Raw genomic sequence first — 21,931 nt, forward strand, 5'->3', positions numbered from 1 at the left:
GTGATTGGTTGCCTGGCCGCGGAGCAAATTAAACCATCATCTCAATCAGCTGTTGTTGCCTGTGGAGCCCCAGGGTGGTCGCTTTCTCTGTGTTCAGGTGCTTCCTCCAAATTAAGATAAGGTAGGCTACTTATTTGAATCTTCTTCGAACACGTGTTGGTTTTATATATATATATATATATATATATATATATATATATATATATATGTCCCATTCTTGTATGTAAAGGAAGACACGATTTTTAAATTTATTTTTGTAAATTAGTGAGAAAATAAACGAAATGTAATTTTTCGTGTATCAACACATACGTATTTGCAATGAAAATATAATATTTGTAAACCACTGCATTAATGTGGATGCCTCTTAGTTCTGCTGTGAGCAGACATGCCTGGGCAAGTCTCAATGCCTGGTCTTTATTTATAAGCAACTGAATAAAGGCTACTACAGAAGCTGTGTTTTAGACTCGCTAAACATAAAAAAAACTGATCTTGATCCTTTTAGATCACCACCTACAGTCGGTTATCAGTATCGTGCTAATTTCAATACAATAAAACAGCACCTTTCATGTAAAACAAGTATCACCTTTGTATCAACTAGAATGGTACTCAAGCATTTAAATGGATTTGGCCTTTCAAGTGTAAAGTTGTGCATCTTCGAGAGAGATCTTGCAAAGAAAGTTCTATGGAATTTGTGGGATAGCCTTCTTTACAAGTCCATATTTTAGTGGAGCTACAGAGGTCAAATCACGTTGTTTAACTTTTGTGTACTGCAGACTGTTGGATGCCGTGCAACATAAAGTCAGCTATATTTATCAGTTTATTTGGATTTTAAGGTCTTTGCTATTGCCCAACAGATGACTGAATTCTCCCCTGTAGATATTCATATGTGCATGCTGAAAGACTTAAGTGTTCTTTCAAAGTACAGTATGTTGTGCTTTATTGTTTAAAGCCTCACTGTTTGGTTCCAGTCTAACCTGCTATCCGTGTAATTACAGAGGCCTGCAGTTCTGTACTACCTGCACACCTTTGTAAAGCTAATTGCTGACTAACATGCATGAAAATGGTAAGACGGTAAACGTGCCAAAGATTTAGGTAAATGGAGTTTGCAAAACAAGTACTGCAGAGTTTTGTGCTTTGTGTAGAGGAGACTTGTTTGGTGTAGCATGATTACATTTTCAGCTCCAACCTCAGGGCATAAAGCAAAATAGTTTGAGATGTGCGACACCTCTAGGACAAGATGATGATGCAGCTAGCCCAGACTACCTGATAAATTTTAAATAAAAACTAAAATTCTTTGAGATCTTCAAGTATATTACACATCATCCAGCAACTTTTCTCCTATGACAAAATAAAAATATTGTTAGAATTAATTAATGTTACATGTTGTAGATGAGTGTTTTTGTTTTTTTTTCTTTGTCTTATGAACACAACAAATTGTCTAATTAGGCAATGTGATGTCTTTGAGTGACTGCTAAATGAAGAAGTCAATGAAATCCCCAAAAATATGAATCTATGAACAACTAATCATTTTAAATCTCTTTGTGTGTTCTGATCCAGACATGGGCTACCTCCTGATCCACTGTCCACTCCTCTTGGGAACCATCTGCATGCTGGGCTGTCCTGCAGTCAGTGGGCTGTTCGAGTGGGTGAGGATCACGCAGCCTCATCCTGCCGCAGCTGCTCCTCCTCCAGTAGCTCCAGCGCTTCTGGTGAAAGATGCTCCGTTTGAAATGGTGACCACAGATGAGAAGTTTCTGGCTGAAGCGAAGCAACTGGAGCTGAGCCCATTAGACAGTTGCCACTACAGGGTAATCGGGAGTTTCCTCCATTGTTCACTTCAGAAAAGGTTGTTTTTTTCTTGTTTTTTAAATATATATATAATATATATAATTATATAATATATAATTTTGAGAGAAACGAAGTGAGCACAAAAATTACTGATGAATAGTACAATGATGATGGGATGGAGCAGGGGTGTCCCTGGCCCCAGTTTAGGAATGAAATGTGGCCTGCCTGCACAGGTGGTTGATGCAGATTTTTAGGACAACATTTTTATAAATTAAATTATCTTGAAATTGGAAATTTTAGGTAGGACACATCATTTTTCTTTTATTAACCACATTATTTACTTTAATTTTAATTTTATAGTAAATAAAACCACTCACATTCAGCGACTTTTACTCAGAAGCAGACTGGCATATCTATCCGGTAAACTTGGCAAAATACAACAAGCGTTTCTGAACAAGGAGTGACCCATATACAGTTCTTGTTGCTCTGCCATAAGATTTTAAAACTTCACTAAACGTTAGGCTTTTCTTTTTAATAAAGCGTTTGAGTGAAAGTCTTTTTTCCCATTTCTCCAACAATCGGACTACTTTGTTCATTTCAATCAAATATAAATGTTTAGTTTTACGTGAGTAAGAGGGAAAAAAATATATACAGTACACACCAAAAGTTTGGACACACCTTCTCATTCAAAGAGTTTTCTTTATTTTCATGACTATGAATATTGTAGCTTCACACTGAAGGCATCAAAACTATGAATTAACACATGTGGAATTATATACTGAACGAAAAAGTGTGAAACAACTGAAAATATGTCTTATATTCTAGGTTCTTCAAAGTAGCTACCACCTTTTCCTTTGATTACTGCTCTGCACACTCTTAGCATTCTGTTGATGAGTTTCAAGAGGTAGTCACCTGAAATGGTTTTCACTTCACAGGTGTGTCCTGTCAGGTTTAATAAGTGGGATTTCAAGCCTTATAAATGGGGTTGGGACCATCAGTTGTGTTGTGCAGGAGGTGGATACAGTACACAGCTGATAGTCCTGCTGAATAGACTGTTAGAATTTGTATTATGGCAAGAAAAAAAGCAGCTAAGTAAAGAAAAATGAGTGGCCGTCATTACTTTAAGAAATGAAGGTCGGTCAGTTCGAACAATTGGGAAAACTTTGAAAGTGTCCCCAAGTGCAGTCGCAAAAACCATTAAGCGCTACAAAGAAACTGGCTCACATGAGGAGCGCCCCAGGAAAGGAAGACCAAGAGTCACCTCTGCTGCGGACGATAGGTTCATCCGAGTCACCAGCCTCAGAAATCGCAAGTTAACAGCAGCTCAGATTAGAGAACAGGTCAATGCCACACAGAGTTCTAGCAGCAGACACATCTCTAGAACAACTGTTAAGAGGAGACTGTGTGAATCAGGCCTTCATGGTAAAATAGCAGCTAGGAAACCACTGCTGAGGAAAGGCAACAAGCAGAAGAGACTTGTTTGGGCTAAAGAACACAAGGAATGGACATTAGACCAGTGGAAATCTGTGCTTTGGTCTGATGAGTCCAAGTTTGAGATCTTTGGTTCCAACCACCGTGTCTTTGTGCGGCGCAGAAGAGGTGAACGGATGGACTCTACATGCCTGGTTCCCACTGTGAATCATGGAGGAGGAGGTGTGATGGTGTGGGGGTGCTTTGCTGGTGACACTGTTGGGGATTTATTCAAAATTGAAGGCATACTGAACCAGCATGGCTACCACAGCATCTTGCAGCGGCATGCTATTCCATCCGGTTTGTGTTTAGTTGGACCATCATTTATTTTTCAACAGGACAATGACCCCAAACAAACCTCCAGGCTGTGTAAGGGCTATTTGACCAAGAAGGAGAGTGATAGGGTGCTGCACCAGATGACCTGGCCTCCACAATCACCGGACCTGAAACCAATTGAGATGGTTTGGGGTGAGCTGGACCGCAGAGTGAAGGCAAAAGGGCCAACAAGTGCTAAGCATCTCTGGGAACTCCTTCAAGACTGTTGGAAAACCAATTCAGGTGACTACCTCTTGAAGCTCATCAACAGAATGCCAAGAGTGTGTGGAGCAATAATCAAGGCAAAAGGTGGCTACTTTGAAGAACCTAGAATATAAGACATATTTTTAGTTGTTTCACACTTTTTTGTTCAGTATATAATTCCACATGTGTTAATTCATAGTTTTGATGCCTTCAGTGTGAAGCTACAATATTCATAGTTATGAAAATAAAGAAAACTCTTTGAATGAGAAGGTGTGTCCAAACTTTTGGTCTGTACTGTATTTTTGTGTGACCCTTGAGTATTTTTAACTTTTTGGACAGCTCTGGGATATAGTAGGTCAATCAAAGTATGGATTGTGCTTTTAATCCTTTGTAAATTTCAACCCAGCCTGATACACTGGCATACCCATTACCAGGGTATGCCAGTGACATAATGATAATTTGGGGAGGGGGGAAAAAAATATTGAAGCTTTGGACTTGTGTGCAGGTGGTTGCTCGGCTGAGGTCCAGCTGTGAAAGCCTCTCTGAGGAGAATCTCGCCAAGCTCGGAGTGGAACTGTTTAACTGTCAGGCAGAGATCGAAGGGCGCCGGACCTTCCCATGCACAGAAGAAATGGTAATACTGAAAACTTTTTTACATTGTCTTCCCCCAGAAAACTGTTAATGACATTTTGTGACACAGTTTTTGGTGTTTCAGACCATAAAAGAATGCACAGCAGATATGGATCCGGACACATGGAATGCCTACCACATAGTGAGCAACAGAGCGCGCTCAGTTTGCTACGCAACTCGCCAGCAGCTTTTTCGCCGCCGAGCGGAGCTTACGGTCAATTCTCTCATCTCCACAGCAACAAGCCAGTTAGACGCAATGAAAGACCTGAAGGTCGAGTTTTGGTTTCCTTTGAAGCTAACCCTTTCTATGTTTTGCTCAAATGTGCCAAATCCTGAGTTCCTTTGTTAGTTTGTGCTGTTTTGAAACAGGTGGGACAGCTGGAGCTGAAGGAGTTGACTACAGCTTCTCTCGACAAGCTGCTTGAGGGCCACAGTGCCCTTCAGTCTCAACAGGACAAACTGCACGAGGGTCAGGAGCAGATGGAGGGTTCGCTGAGGGAAAACCTGGAACGTCTGGGTCAGGAAAAGGCCCTGATTGCCTCTGGACAAGAGGTGGTAGCCCAGCTCATTCAGGGCATTACAAAAAGAATGGGTGAGAGGCTCAGTGTGTTCTTAAGCTAATTTAACTTTTCCACATTGAACCTATCTGTAAGAACTCAACGTAGCTTTGACACAATCAGTAGTTTGTATTTACCCACCCCACACTAAGAGAAAACACTGCTAAAGAATCAAACTTTTAGTTGGTGCCTTCTCCTCATCCCTAGAAATCACTTGTTTAAAAAAAAAAAACACACACACAAAAAAAAGCTGTTGCTTTATTTAAAAAAGGGTTTTACTCGACCTTGTCTTATTTGGATGGTGTACTTTCATGATTGTTTTTCCTTGTCCATGTTAGAAAATGTAAGCGAGTATCTGCAGGTCCAAAGCTCAGAGGTCCAAGACAACCACAAGGCAATCGTTGATGACCTTGCGGGTGTCAGGCACCAAGCTCAGGATATCTACCAGAAAATTGGTATCTGATCATCTTCATAGCAATTTTTATTTACAGAAAATGACTGAACTTAATTGTTTGCTGCTGTGAATCAACAGACCACAGCATGTCTGAGTTCCTGCAGTACCAGGACCAGACCTCCCAGTACTACACTGACCTGATGAACAAACTGGAGCGCATGAACAGCACACTGGGAGTCATGCTGCACTACTTGGATAACATGCAGCTTCGGATAGAGGAGAGGCTTCACATGATTCAGGGCTACCTGGGCTGGGCGGGTGAGTGTGGCATACTGTTGCAACATTAAAATCAAACGTTACTCATATCTTTACTTACTTTAAGATATTGATAATTGCTTGGGATGTATTACGTGTGGATCAGGAATTACTAAAATTATAAAGAAGTTGCTTTGATAAAATGTCATACATTCGCTCATCATATTGATTGGATTTCCTGCCAAAACGAGGAAAAAGTTGGAAGTAAATATGTGATCCAAATACTTCTGAAATTTTAAAAAAGGAGTATTTTCTTTTTCTCAGCTGAGTTGTTCTTACTGCAATTTCTTTAAAGAAACTGCTTTAAAATTCAAAATTTGTTAAACCTTTTAAGTAATTTTAGGAGGGATTGTTTTGAAATCACAAAAACAGAAAAGGCTTTCATGAAAGTTTTGGGTTTCTCCTTCTTGCAGGTTTAAGTCTGACAGCTATGTGGACCTGTGTTGCACACACGGGCTACTTCGTGTTGTGTGCAGTCCTTCTGACGTTCCTGCGCTGTCCAGGTTTCTCTAGAGCCATGCTGCTGCTCATGGTTCCCCTGAATGCAGTGGCCGAGATCAACCAGCAGCCAGCGCTGGACCTCACCAGTCTCAGCGTGCTGCTACTTGCTCTGTCACTTGGTACATGCTTGGAGCGACTTACAAGGCAAATATGAAGTTCCCAAATGCATTTCTAACAGGATTGCTTTGTGTCTGTAGGTCACTGGTTTGTAAATCGCCTTTGGGCTTGTATGCCAAGCAGAAATGAGCTCGTTCCACCATTGATGCTTGGTCCATGGAACATCGTGGAGCCTCAGAAGAATGCAATGGCGGGTCCACCATCATCCACACCAGAAAGGTTTGTATCATTCTAGTTGATCTGAAAGTTTGGATAAGTAGATCTCAGAGAAACTCCAAATTGCTATTTCAATGAAGTATTTCTTTTGAAGTTGCACATCACTTTAGATTTATATTTTGGATTTCCAAGCTTGATTTGCATGAATTGCTATGAACTGTGCCTCTAAAGTCTTCATATTGTCTCTTTTAGATACGGAAAAGGCGACGTATATGAGCAAGACAACCTGTTGAATCATGACAGTTTTTTATCAGGTAAAAATTAAACCTGTAATTTAATAAACAATTGACTTTAACAGATTTTTTTTTAAATTATTACTCATTTTGTTTACAGGTGAACTTGGCATATCAGCATTATCTCCCACTCAAAGGAGGCCCGTGCCAGAGCCTAACTTCCTACCAATATTTGGAACACCGAATCGGTCCACTCCCAGGCCAATACCTCCTGAACTTCTATCAAGGGTTAGCTGAGTTGTGTCATTTCCTGTCTAAAGGTCACACAGTAGAGTACTTGAACATTTGTCAACCCATTCTAATTGTTTTCAGGCTCTAATTGAAGACCTCCCTCAAAAGATCCTGGGAGGAGTTTTTGATTCAGTGAATGTATCTCATGATTTTGGAAGGGACTCGAGAAGTGCAAGTCTTACCCCATCAATTATCACCAACAGGTTAGTGGGTTGTTTTTTTTTTTTTTACTTGTTTGAAAAATGTCTGCTTCCCAAAAACTGGTGAAGAAAATATACTGAATTTCTTTTTTCCCCCCAACCTGTCCCATTTGGTGTGTGTGAAAGGTTAATAATATTTGGGGGATTTTAAATGATGTGATAGCTATGCTCTCTAAATAAAAAATAAAAAACACATACTGCACTGCTCTTGAAATACATTTCAAGGAATAAATTATTACATCAGGTGGGTTAATGATTGAAAGCAACACTTGATTCTGATTAATTTTTATTTGCTCTATGCGATTAGGAAAAAGCACATTAGCAGTCCTAAAGACAAATGTCTGCTTCCTAAACTCTTTTGTTAAACATAAATATCTGTTCCACTCTAGACATGTTGGTCTTTAAAACTACTTTAACCTGAACTATTAATGCACAATATCAAATACTATAGCCCTTTAACCATTGAAAGGCCCATATGTTTACATGGCTCCACTGTTTTGTCGTTTTTTTTTTTTTTTTAATGCAGAACTAAATTTCATAAAAAACATGTCAAGGAATCATTTTCATAATAGGACCAGAAGATAGGGCATTGATTGGCATGAACACTGATCTTGATGCAGTACTGCACAGTGTCCGTAGAATATGTTAAGGGTTTCGTTTGTCAGACCACACTGAGTCACCTTAAACAATAACCTAAATCTTCTGTGATTTATTTTTTTTGTGGCAGCTCCTTGTCAGGCCGTCAGCTGTGTAATGGAATCACAAAAACAGGGAAAACCTGTAAGAATAAAGCGCTTCTAGGACAAGAGTACTGCCGAGTTCATGAAGGGGGACACAGCTCTTTTATTCACTCCTAAAATGTTAAACTTTGTGACATATATATATATGTTTTTTTTAAATGGACCCATTACTGCCAAGAAATGTTTGCAACAATTATTGCTTAACAAGCACTACATCTGTAGGAATTTTAAATGTTTAACTCATGTCCTTAGAAACAAATGTTTTACATGTTTTTTTTTTAAAATAAATTATTTCTCATTGATGGGGTTTTTTTTTTCGTGAGTAATTAAACAGTCTGTATGTATCGCAACATTTTGGTCAAGAACACTGCCATGAAGCGTAGCGATAGGGACCCATATCCGGAGGCCTCAGTGCTAAATGCGACTGTCCCAGGTTCGAGTCAAACACCAGAGACTGTTCTGCATGTCTTCCCTCTCTCTCCAACCCAGTTCCTGTCTGCCTATTTTGAAAAAAAGTAACAAAAATAAAGACCATTAGTGCTGCAAAAAAAAAAAACAGTATGGTTCTTGGCATTTATTAAATAATGACATTGTTTTTTTTTTATTAAACTCAACAGTTGTTTATGCTTGTAACATTTATATCAACAGCTTACTGTTTTTAAGTTTTCCACCACCTCTATTTAAAGGGAAAATATCACATTTTTATAACTGAAAAAGACAAAAATCTGTCTGGATCTAGGAAACATAAATCAGAATCAAACATTTATTTGTTTGAAAACTTTTCCTACAAAGGGTTCTAAGCTCCACCTCTTAAACAGAACAGTTGTTTCATCTGGAACTACAGATCAAATTGTTAAACCAAAGCAATTCTTAGCAAAGTGAGTACCAGTAATCTCACTTTCCTCAAATAATCTGCAAGAGAAGTGGGTGAGCATCATGAAAGCCAGGTCGAGACGGTATATTTCTCTTCAAAAGGAACTATTTATTTGCCCAAGGATTATTAAATACTTGGAACCTTGGTGTTAACGTAATCAACCAAAGGCAAGGAGACTAGTACAACCCAGCAAATGCCACAGCTGTGACCAACAGTTCTAGAGTCGGCAGCCAGACCATTGAGGTGCCTGTGTGTATTTCTCTCCAAATGTTTGTCCAGGATAACTTGCTGCAAAAGTGTTTTGGCCAAATGAACAAATAATGCATCAGTATTTTAATCCCCTTCTCAACTACATGTGTAGCAGGCTTAAAGTGGTGGGTCAGGATATATCCTAAGAATAACATTTTGCTACATTGATGTTTGCACAGTTCCACCCTTACTAATAATACCCTGACTTATGTTTAGAAAAATTAAACTTCACTGGAGCTATGTTTTACACCACCACTGCATGGCTTGCTATTACAAAGGATTCTGGGGCACATGTACATCGGACTAATGCTCTTCAGAGCCAGAGCAGGAATTAAAACGTCTTCCTGGAATCTACCAGAATTATTTTTTTTTTTATTACAAGTAGACATTCACCACAGAGTGCTTTAAGTTTCCTGGATAGGATGCCTGTTTAGGTCTCTAAACCAATGCACTATGAGGACGTTCATCTTAACTTCCTACTTTTAATTGGACAAATTGTCGTTTTTTTAAATATTTAATTCAATTCAATTCAGTTTTATTTATATAGCGCCAATTCACAACACATGTCGTATCAAGGCACTTCACAACAGTCGGGTACATACATTCCAATTAATCCTAACAATTGAACAGTGCAGTCGGAGTTAGTTATTTATTCAAATTGGATAAAAAGTTTTTCTGTCTAAGGAAACCCAGTAGATTGCATCCAGTCAGTGACTTGCAGCATTCACTCCTCCAGGATGAGCATGTAGAGACAGTGGACAGTCACTGGCGTTGACTTTGCAGCAATCCCTCATACTGAGCATGCATGTAGCGACAGTGGGGAGGATAAACTCCCTTTTAACAGGAAGAAACCTCCAGCAGAACCAGGCTCAGTGTGAGCGGCCATCTGCCACGACCGACTGGGGGTTTGAGAGAACAGAGCAGAGACACAAAGAACACACACAGAAGCACTGATCCAGAAGTACTTCCTATGGGAAGGAAAAGTAAATGTTAATGGATGTAGCTCCTTTAGTCGTTTCACCTAGAAAGAAAGAACAGATAAACTCTGAGCCAGTTTTCAAGGTTAGAGTCTGAAAGTGAGCACATAGAGATAGTCACAGTAGAAGCTCAGTCAATCGCCATGTCTAGGAGAGAGAAAGGGTTAAACACTAAAAGACAGGGCTATGTGGATCATTGGTAGAGGGTGAGCATTAAGTTGTTGCCAGCAGAAGCTTGGACGATTCCCCTCTCCAGAAAGGTGCCACAGGCAGACACAGAGCCAGGCCAGGTGTAGCTTCTAGGAAGAGAATAGAGAGAACAAAGTTAAAAGCTGAAATAACAGCAAACAATGCAAAATTGGAGAGTAGTGTGAGAATGTAGTGAAGAGGGTGAAATTGGTCGTTATGTCCTCCAGCAGCCTAAGCCTATAGCAGCATAACTACACAGATAGTTTCAGCTCAGATTATTTAGTTAAGCGGCGCTTATTTACAACAATGTCGTCTCAAGGCACCTCACAAAGAGTCCCACTGATGGTCATTGTTATACTAAAAACCACAAGGATTGGGATACCTCTCTCTGTCAGACTGATTATAACCATTGGAAAAGAGAAGGGGTCATATACAGGTAGCAGAAATGGAGGGTGTGTTTGCACCTCAACCATAACTGAGCCGGTTTAGGCTAAACCTGACTCCCCCTTACTCCAACCAACAGGGAGGGAAGAAGATGGAGGTAAAAAATAAGGAAGATAGCTCAGGATAAACTAAGCCACTCTAACTATAAGCTTTATCAAAAAGGAAAGTTTTAAGCCTAGCCTTAAAAGTAGACAGGGTGTCTGCCTCACGGACTAAAACTGTGAGCTGGTTCCACAGGAGAGGAGACTGATAACTAAAGGATCTGCCTCCCATTCTACTTCTAGAGACTCTAGGAACCACCAGTAAACCTGCAGTCTGAGAACAAAGTGCTCTGTTAGGAATATATGGAACAATCAGATCTCTGATGTATGATGGAGCTAGATTATTAAGGGCTTTATATGTGAGGAGGAGAATTTTAAATTATATTCTGGACTTAACAGGGAGCCAATGAAGGGAAGCTAAAATAGGAGAAATATGATCTCTCTTTTTAATTTTCATCAGAACTCTTGCTGCAGCATTTTGGATCAGCTGAAGGCTTTTAACTGCATTTTCTCGACATCCTGATGGTAAAGAATTACAATAGTCCAGCCTTGAAGTAACAAGTGCATGGACTAGTTTTTCAGCGACACTGTTACCTGGACATCTATACTTACCTGTAAAGAAATAATAATTATATGTTATTTGTATAACTGTACTTACCTGTATTCAAATCATTACCTGTATTGTATTTATATTACTGCGATGGCTGATTGGCTTGGGAGGTGAGCTGTGGAAATCTCGCGGCAGGTGGACGAGATCTGGGAGGAGATCTCGCGCCGCATCCTCAGCGCCATCTTTCCTCAGCCAGCTCTCACCATATGAGCACGCACTTTTCTTAGCGGAACAAGCTTGCCTGATGAAGGTCCTGTTTGTGACCGAAACGTTGCATTCTTGCTTGTTTTTAATATTTTGTATTTGCCTTGCCTTTTTGACATTATTTTTTGTCAAAATAAAGTGCGACGCACGAGGAAATTTGTGAGTATCTCGTTTTTTGGCCTCACTCGGCCTCATTTTATTTTTAAATACTAACCAATTTAGTTTTATTTTAATTTACGATTAGTTTTTATACTCACTCCTTCGTGCACACCTGCAAAAATGTATCCGGACGACGACTATGTCGACGGAAGATGGACCTTGGTCCGCAGCCGTCGCGGACGTCGAGAGGGTGACCGACGCCATTTTGTCTCCCCTCCAAGACGCCATCTTGCCTCCCCTCCACGCCGCCATTTTGCTGCCTGGAGCAGCGGCCATCTTGCCGCACCTGACTGTACGTATGTGAGGTCAAGTTCACGCCGCCATGATGGAAGGTGGGTGGAATGCAACTCACCGGACCGCCGCCATTACGCGACATCAGCGGACCTGGCGGATTATTCGGAGGATTTTTAGGGGATTACTATTATCCTCCACCCCGCCAGGTCCGTACGTTACCGCAGGAGCGGCAGCGTCGTGCACCGGTGAGACAACGCTCTCGATGGCGACCCTTTCCCGGCAGCAATCGGGACAACAGACGAGTGGATTTTATAGCAGGGGCTTCCCACAATGCAGTCCACCACGGCAGAAACCGGGGGGAGGGCCGGAAACCCCTCTCGCACACCGGTGTGGCAGCGCGACAGCGACAGGTTCGCCCTTCGCAGCCGCACCAACGTCAACAGCAGTCCGATGATCCTGATTTTCCTGCTAAGGTGAGACTACTCCATAAACTGATCAAAGTAGTACACCATCTTAGAAATGTGTCCCATAAGGACACAAGTCCTGAAACTTTGTACTCACCTTTCGGAGGTAGTTGTTCCGGCGTTTCCCACCGAACAAAGGAGCCAGCTAATTGTGGGAAACGCCCAGAATTGGACTTTTACATCCCTGCTCATCCTCAAAGATCATTACCGGACTTTATTAGAAGAAGGTATTGTTACCTTGAGTAGATTCCCACAAAAGATGTGGGAGGCACCTTTTCAGGTGGCAACAAAGTGGGCACGCCGCAACCTGGGGAGGCGTCTGACGGAGGACTCTGTCGCACATGCCAAGCTCGCCATAACCTCCTTATTGGCGGACTTAGGGTATGTGGAGGAACAGCCTAGGATGGATGGGGCTAGTCAGACTGGGACCCAGACACAGCCCTTACCCCGGCCTTCCGCCAGTCCCCAGCAGAGACCCAGCAGGATGGTGGACTCAGGGACCACTACCCCAGACTCTTTGCCAGGTCCTCCTCCTGCCCCCATGGTGCGTATGGTTTCCACAGGCACCATGACAGAGACAGTTAAGCCGGACTGGTCACTGGCACCTGCCGTGCCACAAACGGAGGGGGAGCCTGAACCCCCTACCAACCCTCCTCCTGGTGGGATGGACACTCCGGCCATCCCACCACCGCTAAAGCAGAGAGCCAAAGGGAGGCATCTGCATGGGGAGGTCCGCCAGCCAGCGGACCAGCAGGACTCTGAACCCGACTCGGATGAGGATCTGCAGGCTCCAAGCCAGGAGGAGGCTCCTCTACTCACCTTGTCGGAGCCAGCTGTGGGGCCTTCGGAAGGGGACACTCACACCCCGGGCAGGGTTATGCCACTACTGGCCATGGAGGATTTTCAGGAATTTATTGAGAATAAGGATCCTACTCCTCCTGCAACTCCTCAGCCACCTCGACCTCGAGAGGAGCCTATCCTGCAGGCTCTGAGGGACTATCGACTGCGTCCCTTCCCTTTTGCCACCAGGGCGGCCACCTCTACTCCACAGACCAGGAGACCCACACGGCATCCCCCAACCCCCAACAAAATGGAAGACTGGAGTCTTACCATTTCCAGAAAATGGGTTGTGTTGGGGGACTCTAATGTCAACAGGTTTCCTACCTTCTCCTCGGAGGACTTACAGGTGGACGGCTTCCCTGGGGCCAAGTGGAAACACGCAGAGGCCCTCCTATTGAAAGCCAACATCACCTGCCAGGTCGAGAAGTTGGTTCCCTCTTTTGGACTCAACAACCGCAGCCAGAGAGAAAAACGCACCGCTCTGAGGGAACTTCAGGCCACCCTCAGGGTGGTGTCCCAGCGTCTCCCAGACACTCAGGTATTTGTGCCAGAACACAACATTGGACCTTTTTTACCCCACAGGGAGCAGGTCATGTTGTGGCACCAAAATGCCTACATTAAGACTCTGAAGGAGCGTTTGCCAGCCCTGCCTGATGGGTTCGAGACTGACAGGGATGGCATCCACTGGACCCCAGGGATGGCGTCCAGAAGTAAGAATGCAACGTTTCGGTCACAAACAGGACCTTCATCAGGCAAGCTTGTTCCACTAAGAAAAGTGCGTGCTCATATGGTGAGAGCTGGCTGAGGAAAGATGGCGCTAAGGATGCGGCGCGAGATCTCCTCCCAGATCTCGTCCACCTGCCGCGAGATTTCCACAGCTCACCTCCCAAGCCAATCGGCCGTCGCAGTAATATAAATAATACAATACAGGTAATGATTTGAATACAGGTAAGTACAGTTATACAAATAACAACACATAATTATTATTTCTTTACAGGTAAGTATAGATGTCCAGGTAACAGTATACAGTGATTCATTAACAAGTAAGAACCATTATGCAGATAAACAGTGCACAATTGATGCAGGATACAGTTAAGAAGTACAAATTGAACTCAGTACCAAAGTGAATAAACCACACAGGTAACAGTAGTCCTTCTCCAGGAGGCAGGTAAGTAAATAGGTTAAACTCAGGACCCAGGGTGCAGGTAAGTATATCCAGTTAACTCAGGACCCAGGTGAGTAAACTACAGGCAAACAGTAGTTATCATGACCCAGGATGCAGGTAAGTAAAAGGTTAAATGCAGGACTCAGGTGAGTAAATCAACAGATAAACAGTAGTTATTATGTTCCGGGTGCAGGTAAGTAAAGAGGTTAAGCTCAGAACCCAGGTGAGTAAACCACCGGTAAATAATATTTAGGTTGTCTCAGGATGCAGGCAAGTAAACCGGTTAAACTCAGGACCCTGTTTCAGGTGAGTAAACCAATAGGTAAACAGTAGTTGCTGTGTCCCAGAATACAGGTAAGTAACAGAATAAACTCAGAACCCAGGTGAGTAAATCCACAGGTAAATAGTAATTATTATGTACCCGGATGCAGATAATAAAACAGGTCAAATGCAGGACTCAGGTGAGTAAACCAAAAAGGTAAAAAATAACTATCTCCCAAAGAGGAGACCGGTGAACTTTATTGTTTTGATCAAGATGCAGGTAGGCAATAATTTGTAAACAAGAACTTAGTTTTAGGCAAGAAAACCCTGAGTTTTAGGGTTAGGGAAAGATCACCGGAAAGGGCATAAACTCTAAAAATCCAGTAAAATCAGCTCATCGCAGGAGAAAGTGAGCTGACCCCTCAAGACCCCAGAACCTAGGAAATCAGGTGACCAACAGAAGCAGGCACGAGCCAGAGTCAGAGACAAAAATAGAATAATGATCCCCACCCTAAGGATGAAAATCAGTGCATGGGCCCTACTCAGTTAGTCGGTAGATCCCCCAGGGTCAAGAGGTGAGATCACTGAAGGTGAGTCAGCCCCAGCTGGAGAAGCATAACCTGAGCTGCCTCCCAACCGTGTGAAATAAAATGTTTTTCTACAAAAAGGTGTGGTTTTTTAGGTTGTTGTCGAATTACATTTAATTGAAATAATAAAAGTCTGCCATGCAGTGTGCTGGCAGACTCCCCCACAAAACGAAAAGCACAACAAGCACAGGACAACAAAAACACACAATTATGCGTTTCCATCCCACCTAGATGGGGAACTAAATAAACTTTCTGAGTGACTGGGTTTTGTAGCCACTTTTTTTGTTTAAAAGTCACTAATTGAAAAGTGCTGTGTGCAAAAGGATGTGGAGAAAGCCCTATTTTTGCATGAACCAACACATCCTGTAAGTTCTTGTTTCTCCGGAAAGCAGGCATGACCCTCAGCGTGGTCAGCCTTCCCGTGATAGATTGGAACTGTGCAAAGTTCTTTTTCAGAACCCTGGACAGTTCCGGGTTATTGGGGGAGAAAGTAGCCAGAAAGGGGAGCAGGGGGCCCTCCCTCTCTTGTTTAGTTGGGAGACTCAGGCAGGCTCTTTAAACATCTCCTCAGAAAAGACCTCTGGTAGCCTCTGCTGGACAAAGCAGAGAACAACACTGACTGCCTCACAAAAATCAGTGTTGTGTACATATTCTGTAAAATCTAAGTACTTGGGATTTAACTAGGCCGGAAAAAGTGTGATTAGGGTGAAAACTCGTTTTGTGTAATAAGGCATGTGTATCAGTGGGTTTGAAAAATACTTTTATGTCCAATATTCCGGTGGTGCCAAATTTAGGGCCTTTATAAGTGGTGGTATCCAAAAAATCCATTGCTGTAACGCTCGTGGTTGATTTAAGTTTGATGGAGGCATTGATATTATTTAGTGTGTGTAAGAAATGTTGGAAGTCCTCCTCTGAGTGAGTCCAAACACCCCAGATATCATCCAGATATCTAAAATAAAGCTCAGGTTTTTTAAGGCATGCCTCCAGGGCCTCAGTCTCCCAGGCAGCCATGAAAATGTTCGCATAAGAGGGCGCAAAGCGCTTTCCTATTGCTGTTCCCTTAACCTGAAGGTACCACTCACCATTCCACAGGAAGTCATTCCTGCGGAGGTTGATCTCCAGCAGCTAGAGCAGTGCAGCATCTGGTCGCTCTTCATCAGGGTATTTCAAAAAGACATCCCGGACTGCATTTAATCCTTCTACAGTCACAATATTTGTGTATAAGCTGTCCACATCAAGTGTGAACAGGATGGAATGCCCAGGAATTTTGGACCTATTTGATAATGTCAATAAAGTGGTATGTATCTTTAGCTTTGGTGCTTTTTAGACGGGATTTAAATAATAATCTATAAATTCAGCCGTGCCATAAGTCTCACTGCCGCAATCTGAGACTATGGGTCTACCCGGGGGGATTTTATAAGGAATACTCCATTTAACTGGTTCCTTATGAATTTTGGGAAGAATGTAAAAGTATCTGGGTCTGGGAGTAATGGGGCTCAATAAATATTCCTTTTGCTTAGCCGAAATGAATTTATTCTTTCACAATTTAGTGATAATCTGATTAATCACAGGAATTGTATCCGGGTAGATAGGCTTTTCCAATTTGTGGTAATAATTTGAATCAGATAATTGTCTGGCACATTCCCACAAATATTGTTGCTTATCCAGGATGACTATTGCTCTCCCTTTATCTGCTGGTTTCAGCACAATTTCTGGATGCCGTCTGAGTTCATCCAATGCTGAAATTTCAGCTGGGGTCAATTTGTTTCCAATGTGTCTAATTTGGGTTTCTGTTTGAAAAGATTCAGGTCCCTGTCGATCAGAATTTGGACTTCAGGAGGCAGAACCCTCATGGAAGGTGACCAGTTGGATCTAGCAGTGAAAGGCTGGTAAGTGGAGTTCTCCTCCAAACCACAAAACAATTTTAATTTAACCCTCCTATGATACTGCTGAAGGTCATACCAGCTCTCCAGAGTCTGCCACCTGGTTCTGCCACATGTCCTAGGGACAAAGGTGAGTCCCTTGTCCAGCAGCTGGTGTTGTGCTGCTGTCAAAACAAAGTTCTTACACAGATTAATTACAGTCCGACCCCCATTCCCACTGGTAGGGCTTAAGGGGATGTGTATTTTACCCACCCATACCAGTGGGCCAGCATTCTGGACGCCGTCCCTGGAGTCCAGTGGATGCCATCCCTGTCAGTCTCGAACCCATCAGGCAGGGCTGGCAAACGCTCCTTCAGAGTCTTAATGTAGGCATTTTGGTGCCGCAACATGACCTGCTCTCTGTGGGGTAAAAAAGGTCCAATGTTGTGTTCTGGCACAAATACCTGAGTGTCTGGGAGACGCTGGGACACCACCCTGAGGGTGGCCTGAAGTTCCCTCAGAGCGGTGTGTTTTTCTCTCTGGCTGCGGTTGTTGAGTCCAAAAGAGAGAACCAACTTCTCGACCTGGCAGGTGATGTTGGCTTTCAATAGGAGGGCTTCTGCGTGTTTCCACTTGGCCCCAGGGAAGCCGTCCACCTGTAAGTCCTCCGAGGAGAAGGTAGGAAACCTGTTGACATTAGAGTCCCCCAACACAACCCATTTTCTGGAGATGGTAAGACTCCAGTCTTCCATTTTGTTGGGGGTTGGGGGATATCCTATGCTGCCTAATAATTTGACCTATTGGAAGCATATATATAGTAAAGAGAATTGGCCCAAGTACTGAACCCTGTGGTACTCCACAATTAACCCTGGAGTTTAAAGATGATTTATCATGTACATAAACAAACTGGAATCTGTCAGACAAATAAGATTTAAACCAGCCTAGTGCTGTTCCCCTGATCCCTACAGCATATTCCAGCCTTTCTAAGAGAATTTTGTGATCGACTGTATCAAATGCAGCACTGAGATCTAACAGAACCAGAACAGACACAAGTCCATTATCTGAGGCCATAAGAATATCATTAGTGACTTTCAGCAGAGCTGTTTCAGTGCTATGATGAGCTCTGAAGCCTGACTGAAACTCTTCAAACAGGTCATTGCTGTATAAATGCTCACACACTTGATTAGCAACTATTTTCTCAAGAATTTTAGATAAGAATGGAAGATTGGATATAGGTCTGTAATTTTTCAAGTCATCTCGATCAAGCGAAGGTTTCTTAAGTAAAGATTTAATGACAGCTAACTGAAAAGCCTGTGGTACATATCCATTTACTAAAGATAGGTTAATCATACCTAAAATGAGGCTGGTAATCAGAGGGAACACTTCCTTAAATAATTTGGTTGGGATTGGGTCTAACATACAAGTTGAAGGTTTAGATGAAGCTAATATTTCTGAAAACTCAGGAAGCTCCAGAGGATCAAAACAGTCCAAACACAGATCAGGTTCTACAGTTATTTCCAATGTTGTCTCACTTGCTGAGGATGAGATAATAATCTTCGGGAGTATGTCAAAGATTTTATTTTTAATAGAATTCAAGGGGGCTGCATTGTCTAATGCATCACGTAATGAATAACTACTTTCGTCAGGGTTGGCCATTGTTGTGCGCTCCATATGTAACATCACTGTTTAGCAACTTGTGGCTAGTGTTTTTTGTTTGTTTGTTTTTTTCATGCTTTTTACCCATTTTTTATAACATAGAAAGGAATATTACTAAAGGACAAGCTCTAACAAATTTGAAAAGGAACGATGAAAATGACAAATGGCTTTTAATAAAACCGTTCAAATGATACAACTGAATACAACTAAAGCACCAGAGGAAAGAAACATCTACAACACAGATTACATCATGTTAGTTGGTTCTGGAATCTTTAATTTAAAACTACATAGCTTTTCAATGATTATCAGACATCACTATTGGCTCACTACTTTCTGCACATGATCTGATTTCCTGCAAGCCTCTCCACTGTTGACCCCACCAGCTTCTTACAGAAACAGTCGACATATTGAAGGATTAGGTGCTAATCAGTTCAGCAGCCACTTTACTTCCGAGCGGTGTCATAATTGGCAACAAACCAATCGCATGTTTCTTTTAAAGCTGCAAGTGAAAACAAAACATCTGTCAAGGAACAGGATCCCTTACTTGTTTAAATACACATAAACCAGAAGCATGTGATCTCACCTTGTTTAAAGGGTGTGAATTTGAAGTCTGGAAGGTAGCGATGCAACTTTGCATTACTGGCTGTCTTCTTGAACTGGCCATCTGCTTTACTGGTGTCATACTGGATACCGCAAGTCAAAGAAATCTCAAGTTGTTCCATGAAGTACAAAAAAATGGTTAAACATGATTCTAAAACAAGGTCTAACTCGTTAATACAAAGTAAGACATTTTGCCACGTCAGTAGTATTCATCAAAGAACACTTAAAATATCAGCATTACTCAACACTTGCAGCGTAAATCAAACTTGGCCTGAATGTGGATAAGAGCATATGAGACAACAGTGACTTTACAAACTAGACTTTTCTCCAATGAAAGAACTGCCAACAGCAACACTGAAGGGTCTACAAGAATTTCTTATCAGCACTGCTTATGCTCAACATGTGACAACAATCGCCTGTGTTCTCCATCTGTCTGGAAGAAGGAATGAGTTTGCAAACAGCAGATTTCTTTCACGTAAGGAAAAGGTCAAGGCTGGGCTAAAATCTCCAAAAACGTCTGTGACAGGATGTATCATGGCCTGATGAAACCAATAACGGCACTGTTAAACTACAATGAAACGTGGTGGCAGCACCATGTTTTGGGGTTACTTTTTCCTTGAATGAGAAGTTAAAGCTGATAAAATTAAGAACAATTCCATGTACCTTTCACCTTCAGATGTCTGCTAGAAAGCTCCAGAAGGAATTCATTTTCCAGATTCAACAGGGTGTTAGTTTAAGGATGTGGAAACAGGTGATCAGGTTATTGCACCTTTTATTTGTTTTTTCATTTTGACACTAACAATTGTTTTTCTGGTAAATGTAAATGGCATGATATTGAAGGTGAAGGGTTTTAAAATCACTTTATCTACAGTAAATTATTTCCAGAAGCAGATAACTTGAATGATTCAAAGGATACCACTACTTCTCCTTTAAAGCCCAAAGATTCAACAACTGCATCTGCGGCTTCTTTAATGGAGACCTCATCTTCTTCCCCAACTGTAACCAAATAAAACATCATTAAATTTTACTTTTAATTATTAACATCCATGTTATGCAATAAGGACACACCAGAGAGAATGATTGGGTCGACCTCTGGATACTCCCTCAAGACCCAGAGGAAAAGACGAGCCAAGTCCAAAGAGTAGATGAACTGCCTTCTAGGAGAGCCTGAACCCCAGACCTCCAGAGGCTTCCCCTCCTCTGACCAAACAAAAAAATTCACAGAAGAGAAAAAAATAAGACATTAAACTCCAAAATGCGCCGCCATCTCTCTGAAAAAGCAGACTTACGTTGAGCGATGTATGCTTTATGAATGAGCCCTGGCAGCACATGGCCATCCTCGATGCTGAAGTTGTCATGAGGACCAAATACATTTGTGGGAATCACAGCTGTGTAGCATCGGCCGTATTGCTGGAAATAAGCCCTGAGAGAAGAACACACAAACTGAAAATGACGTCTAATTCATCCATTTAAAAAAGTGCTTTTTCCATGTTATAAAGCAGCAGCAAATGCAGACCTGTTATGAACATCAATCATCCTTTTAGCATAGGCATAACCAAAGTTGGACTCATGAGGTGGGCCATTATGGATCTATTGCAGACACAAGAACATGCGGTCACCATTTATAATGTTACCGATTTTTTTTTTCCCCCAACAGTTTGGATGAGAGTGAACTTTTACCATAGTCTCATCAATAGGATAGGTTGTTTTATCGGGAAAAATGCAGGTGGATAGACAGGAAACAACCTTGACCGTCCCGACCTCATGCGCTGCCTGCAGCACATTATCGTTGATGTAGATGTTGTTCCTCTGCAAGACACCGATACTGTCAATTCAAGCTTGGAAGCAAGACGGTAGGAACCATTTTGTGATAATCTGGTGACATAGAGACTATTAAGGTGATGCACAACACTTGAGCACTGTGGAACGAGTCTAACACGTGTGAACCTGTGCAAAACTGAGAGACACTTATACAAGTACCAGAGAGGCAGTCGGTAAGGAAGCAAACCTTTGAAACAATACTGTTCTGGAAACTGTTGCTTCTCAGATGTTGCTACAGCTAATGCAGTCACAGAGCTAATTTCTTTGTAGGGTGTGGCCCAAACAATTCTGATCGGTAACCATTGCCAGGCATTGCTTGGTTTGGAATAAATGTTCATTTTGTTTGATTTTGCTAAAGTAAAGAATTTGTTGCTAATTGGCTCATCGAGAACTTAACGGTTTTAGTAATTATTTACTGGCATCATGAAATACTTCTTGTTAGCATATTTTACAGATTTTCTGTGGAAAAGAAGATTGTTATGAATTACTTGACAGATTTTGAAGATAATCTGCTTGTAGTTTAACACTGTTGACAAAAATTCCATTTGAGAGGTTATTGGTTTTCAGCATTAACTTTTTTACACGTCAAACATAAGCATTCTGTACACTATTCCACATCTGGTTCTGTTTGCTTTGTATTATTTAAGGGTTTTTACCTGGAAAAACTATTGCCTAAAAGAAGGGACAATTGTTTGGTCATTGAGGGGAGTCCAGCTTAAATAACCCTGTGTGGATTTCTTTCCCTTTCAAGTGGGGAAAAACAGTTTAAATACCTTAACAGAG

The 21,931-nt window shown here is 41.9% G+C and overlaps 2 protein-coding genes across 6 annotated transcripts in view; one reads left to right on the top strand and one right to left on the bottom strand.

Annotated features, from left to right (window-relative positions):
• Window positions 1–21,931, top strand: part of bmb (brambleberry) — a 25,178-nt gene continuing 3,247 nt past the window's right edge. The window contains exons 1-13 of one of the 4 annotated variants that reach the window (XM_047375007.1): window positions 1–121; window positions 1,558–1,808; window positions 4,283–4,411; window positions 4,493–4,678; window positions 4,777–4,999; window positions 5,303–5,419; window positions 5,497–5,676; window positions 6,087–6,293; window positions 6,372–6,510; window positions 6,700–6,761; window positions 6,841–6,968; window positions 7,053–7,174; window positions 17,012–17,098. In XM_047375007.1, coding sequence (XP_047230963.1) covers window positions 1,560–1,808; window positions 4,283–4,411; window positions 4,493–4,678; window positions 4,777–4,999; window positions 5,303–5,419; window positions 5,497–5,676; window positions 6,087–6,293; window positions 6,372–6,510; window positions 6,700–6,761; window positions 6,841–6,968; window positions 7,053–7,174; window positions 17,012–17,098 — 1,829 coding nt within the window. In that variant the 5' untranslated portion in view covers window positions 1–121; window positions 1,558–1,559. Of the gene's footprint in view, window positions 122–1,557; window positions 1,809–4,282; window positions 4,412–4,492; window positions 4,679–4,776; window positions 5,000–5,302; window positions 5,420–5,496; window positions 5,677–6,086; window positions 6,294–6,371; window positions 6,511–6,699; window positions 6,762–6,840; window positions 6,969–7,052; window positions 7,175–7,898; window positions 8,214–16,301; window positions 16,370–17,011; window positions 17,099–21,931 lie in introns of those variants that run through there. The other 3 variants (XM_047375008.1, XM_047375006.1, XM_047375009.1) reach the window with 3 other exon arrangements.
• LOC124873941 (GDP-L-fucose synthase-like) overlaps window positions 18,881–21,931 on the bottom strand; it is a 4,658-nt gene continuing 1,607 nt past the window's right edge. Inside the window, exons 4-10 of one of the 2 annotated variants that reach the window (XM_047375011.1) lie at window positions 21,008–21,136; window positions 20,844–20,917; window positions 20,617–20,750; window positions 20,396–20,527; window positions 20,244–20,323; window positions 19,311–19,410; window positions 18,881–19,226 (exon numbers count right to left, since the gene is read on the bottom strand). In XM_047375011.1, the coding sequence (XP_047230967.1) occupies window positions 19,171–19,226; window positions 19,311–19,410; window positions 20,244–20,323; window positions 20,396–20,527; window positions 20,617–20,750; window positions 20,844–20,917; window positions 21,008–21,136 (705 nt within the window). In that variant the 3' untranslated portion in view covers window positions 18,881–19,170. The remainder of the gene's footprint in view (window positions 19,227–19,310; window positions 19,411–20,243; window positions 20,324–20,395; window positions 20,528–20,616; window positions 20,751–20,843; window positions 20,918–21,007; window positions 21,137–21,931) is intronic. The other variant, XR_007039670.1, reaches the window with a different exon arrangement.

This window comes from Girardinichthys multiradiatus, chromosome 9 (assembly GCF_021462225.1).
Source record: "Girardinichthys multiradiatus isolate DD_20200921_A chromosome 9, DD_fGirMul_XY1, whole genome shotgun sequence".
Lineage (NCBI taxonomy): Eukaryota > Metazoa > Chordata > Actinopteri > Cyprinodontiformes > Goodeidae > Girardinichthys > Girardinichthys multiradiatus.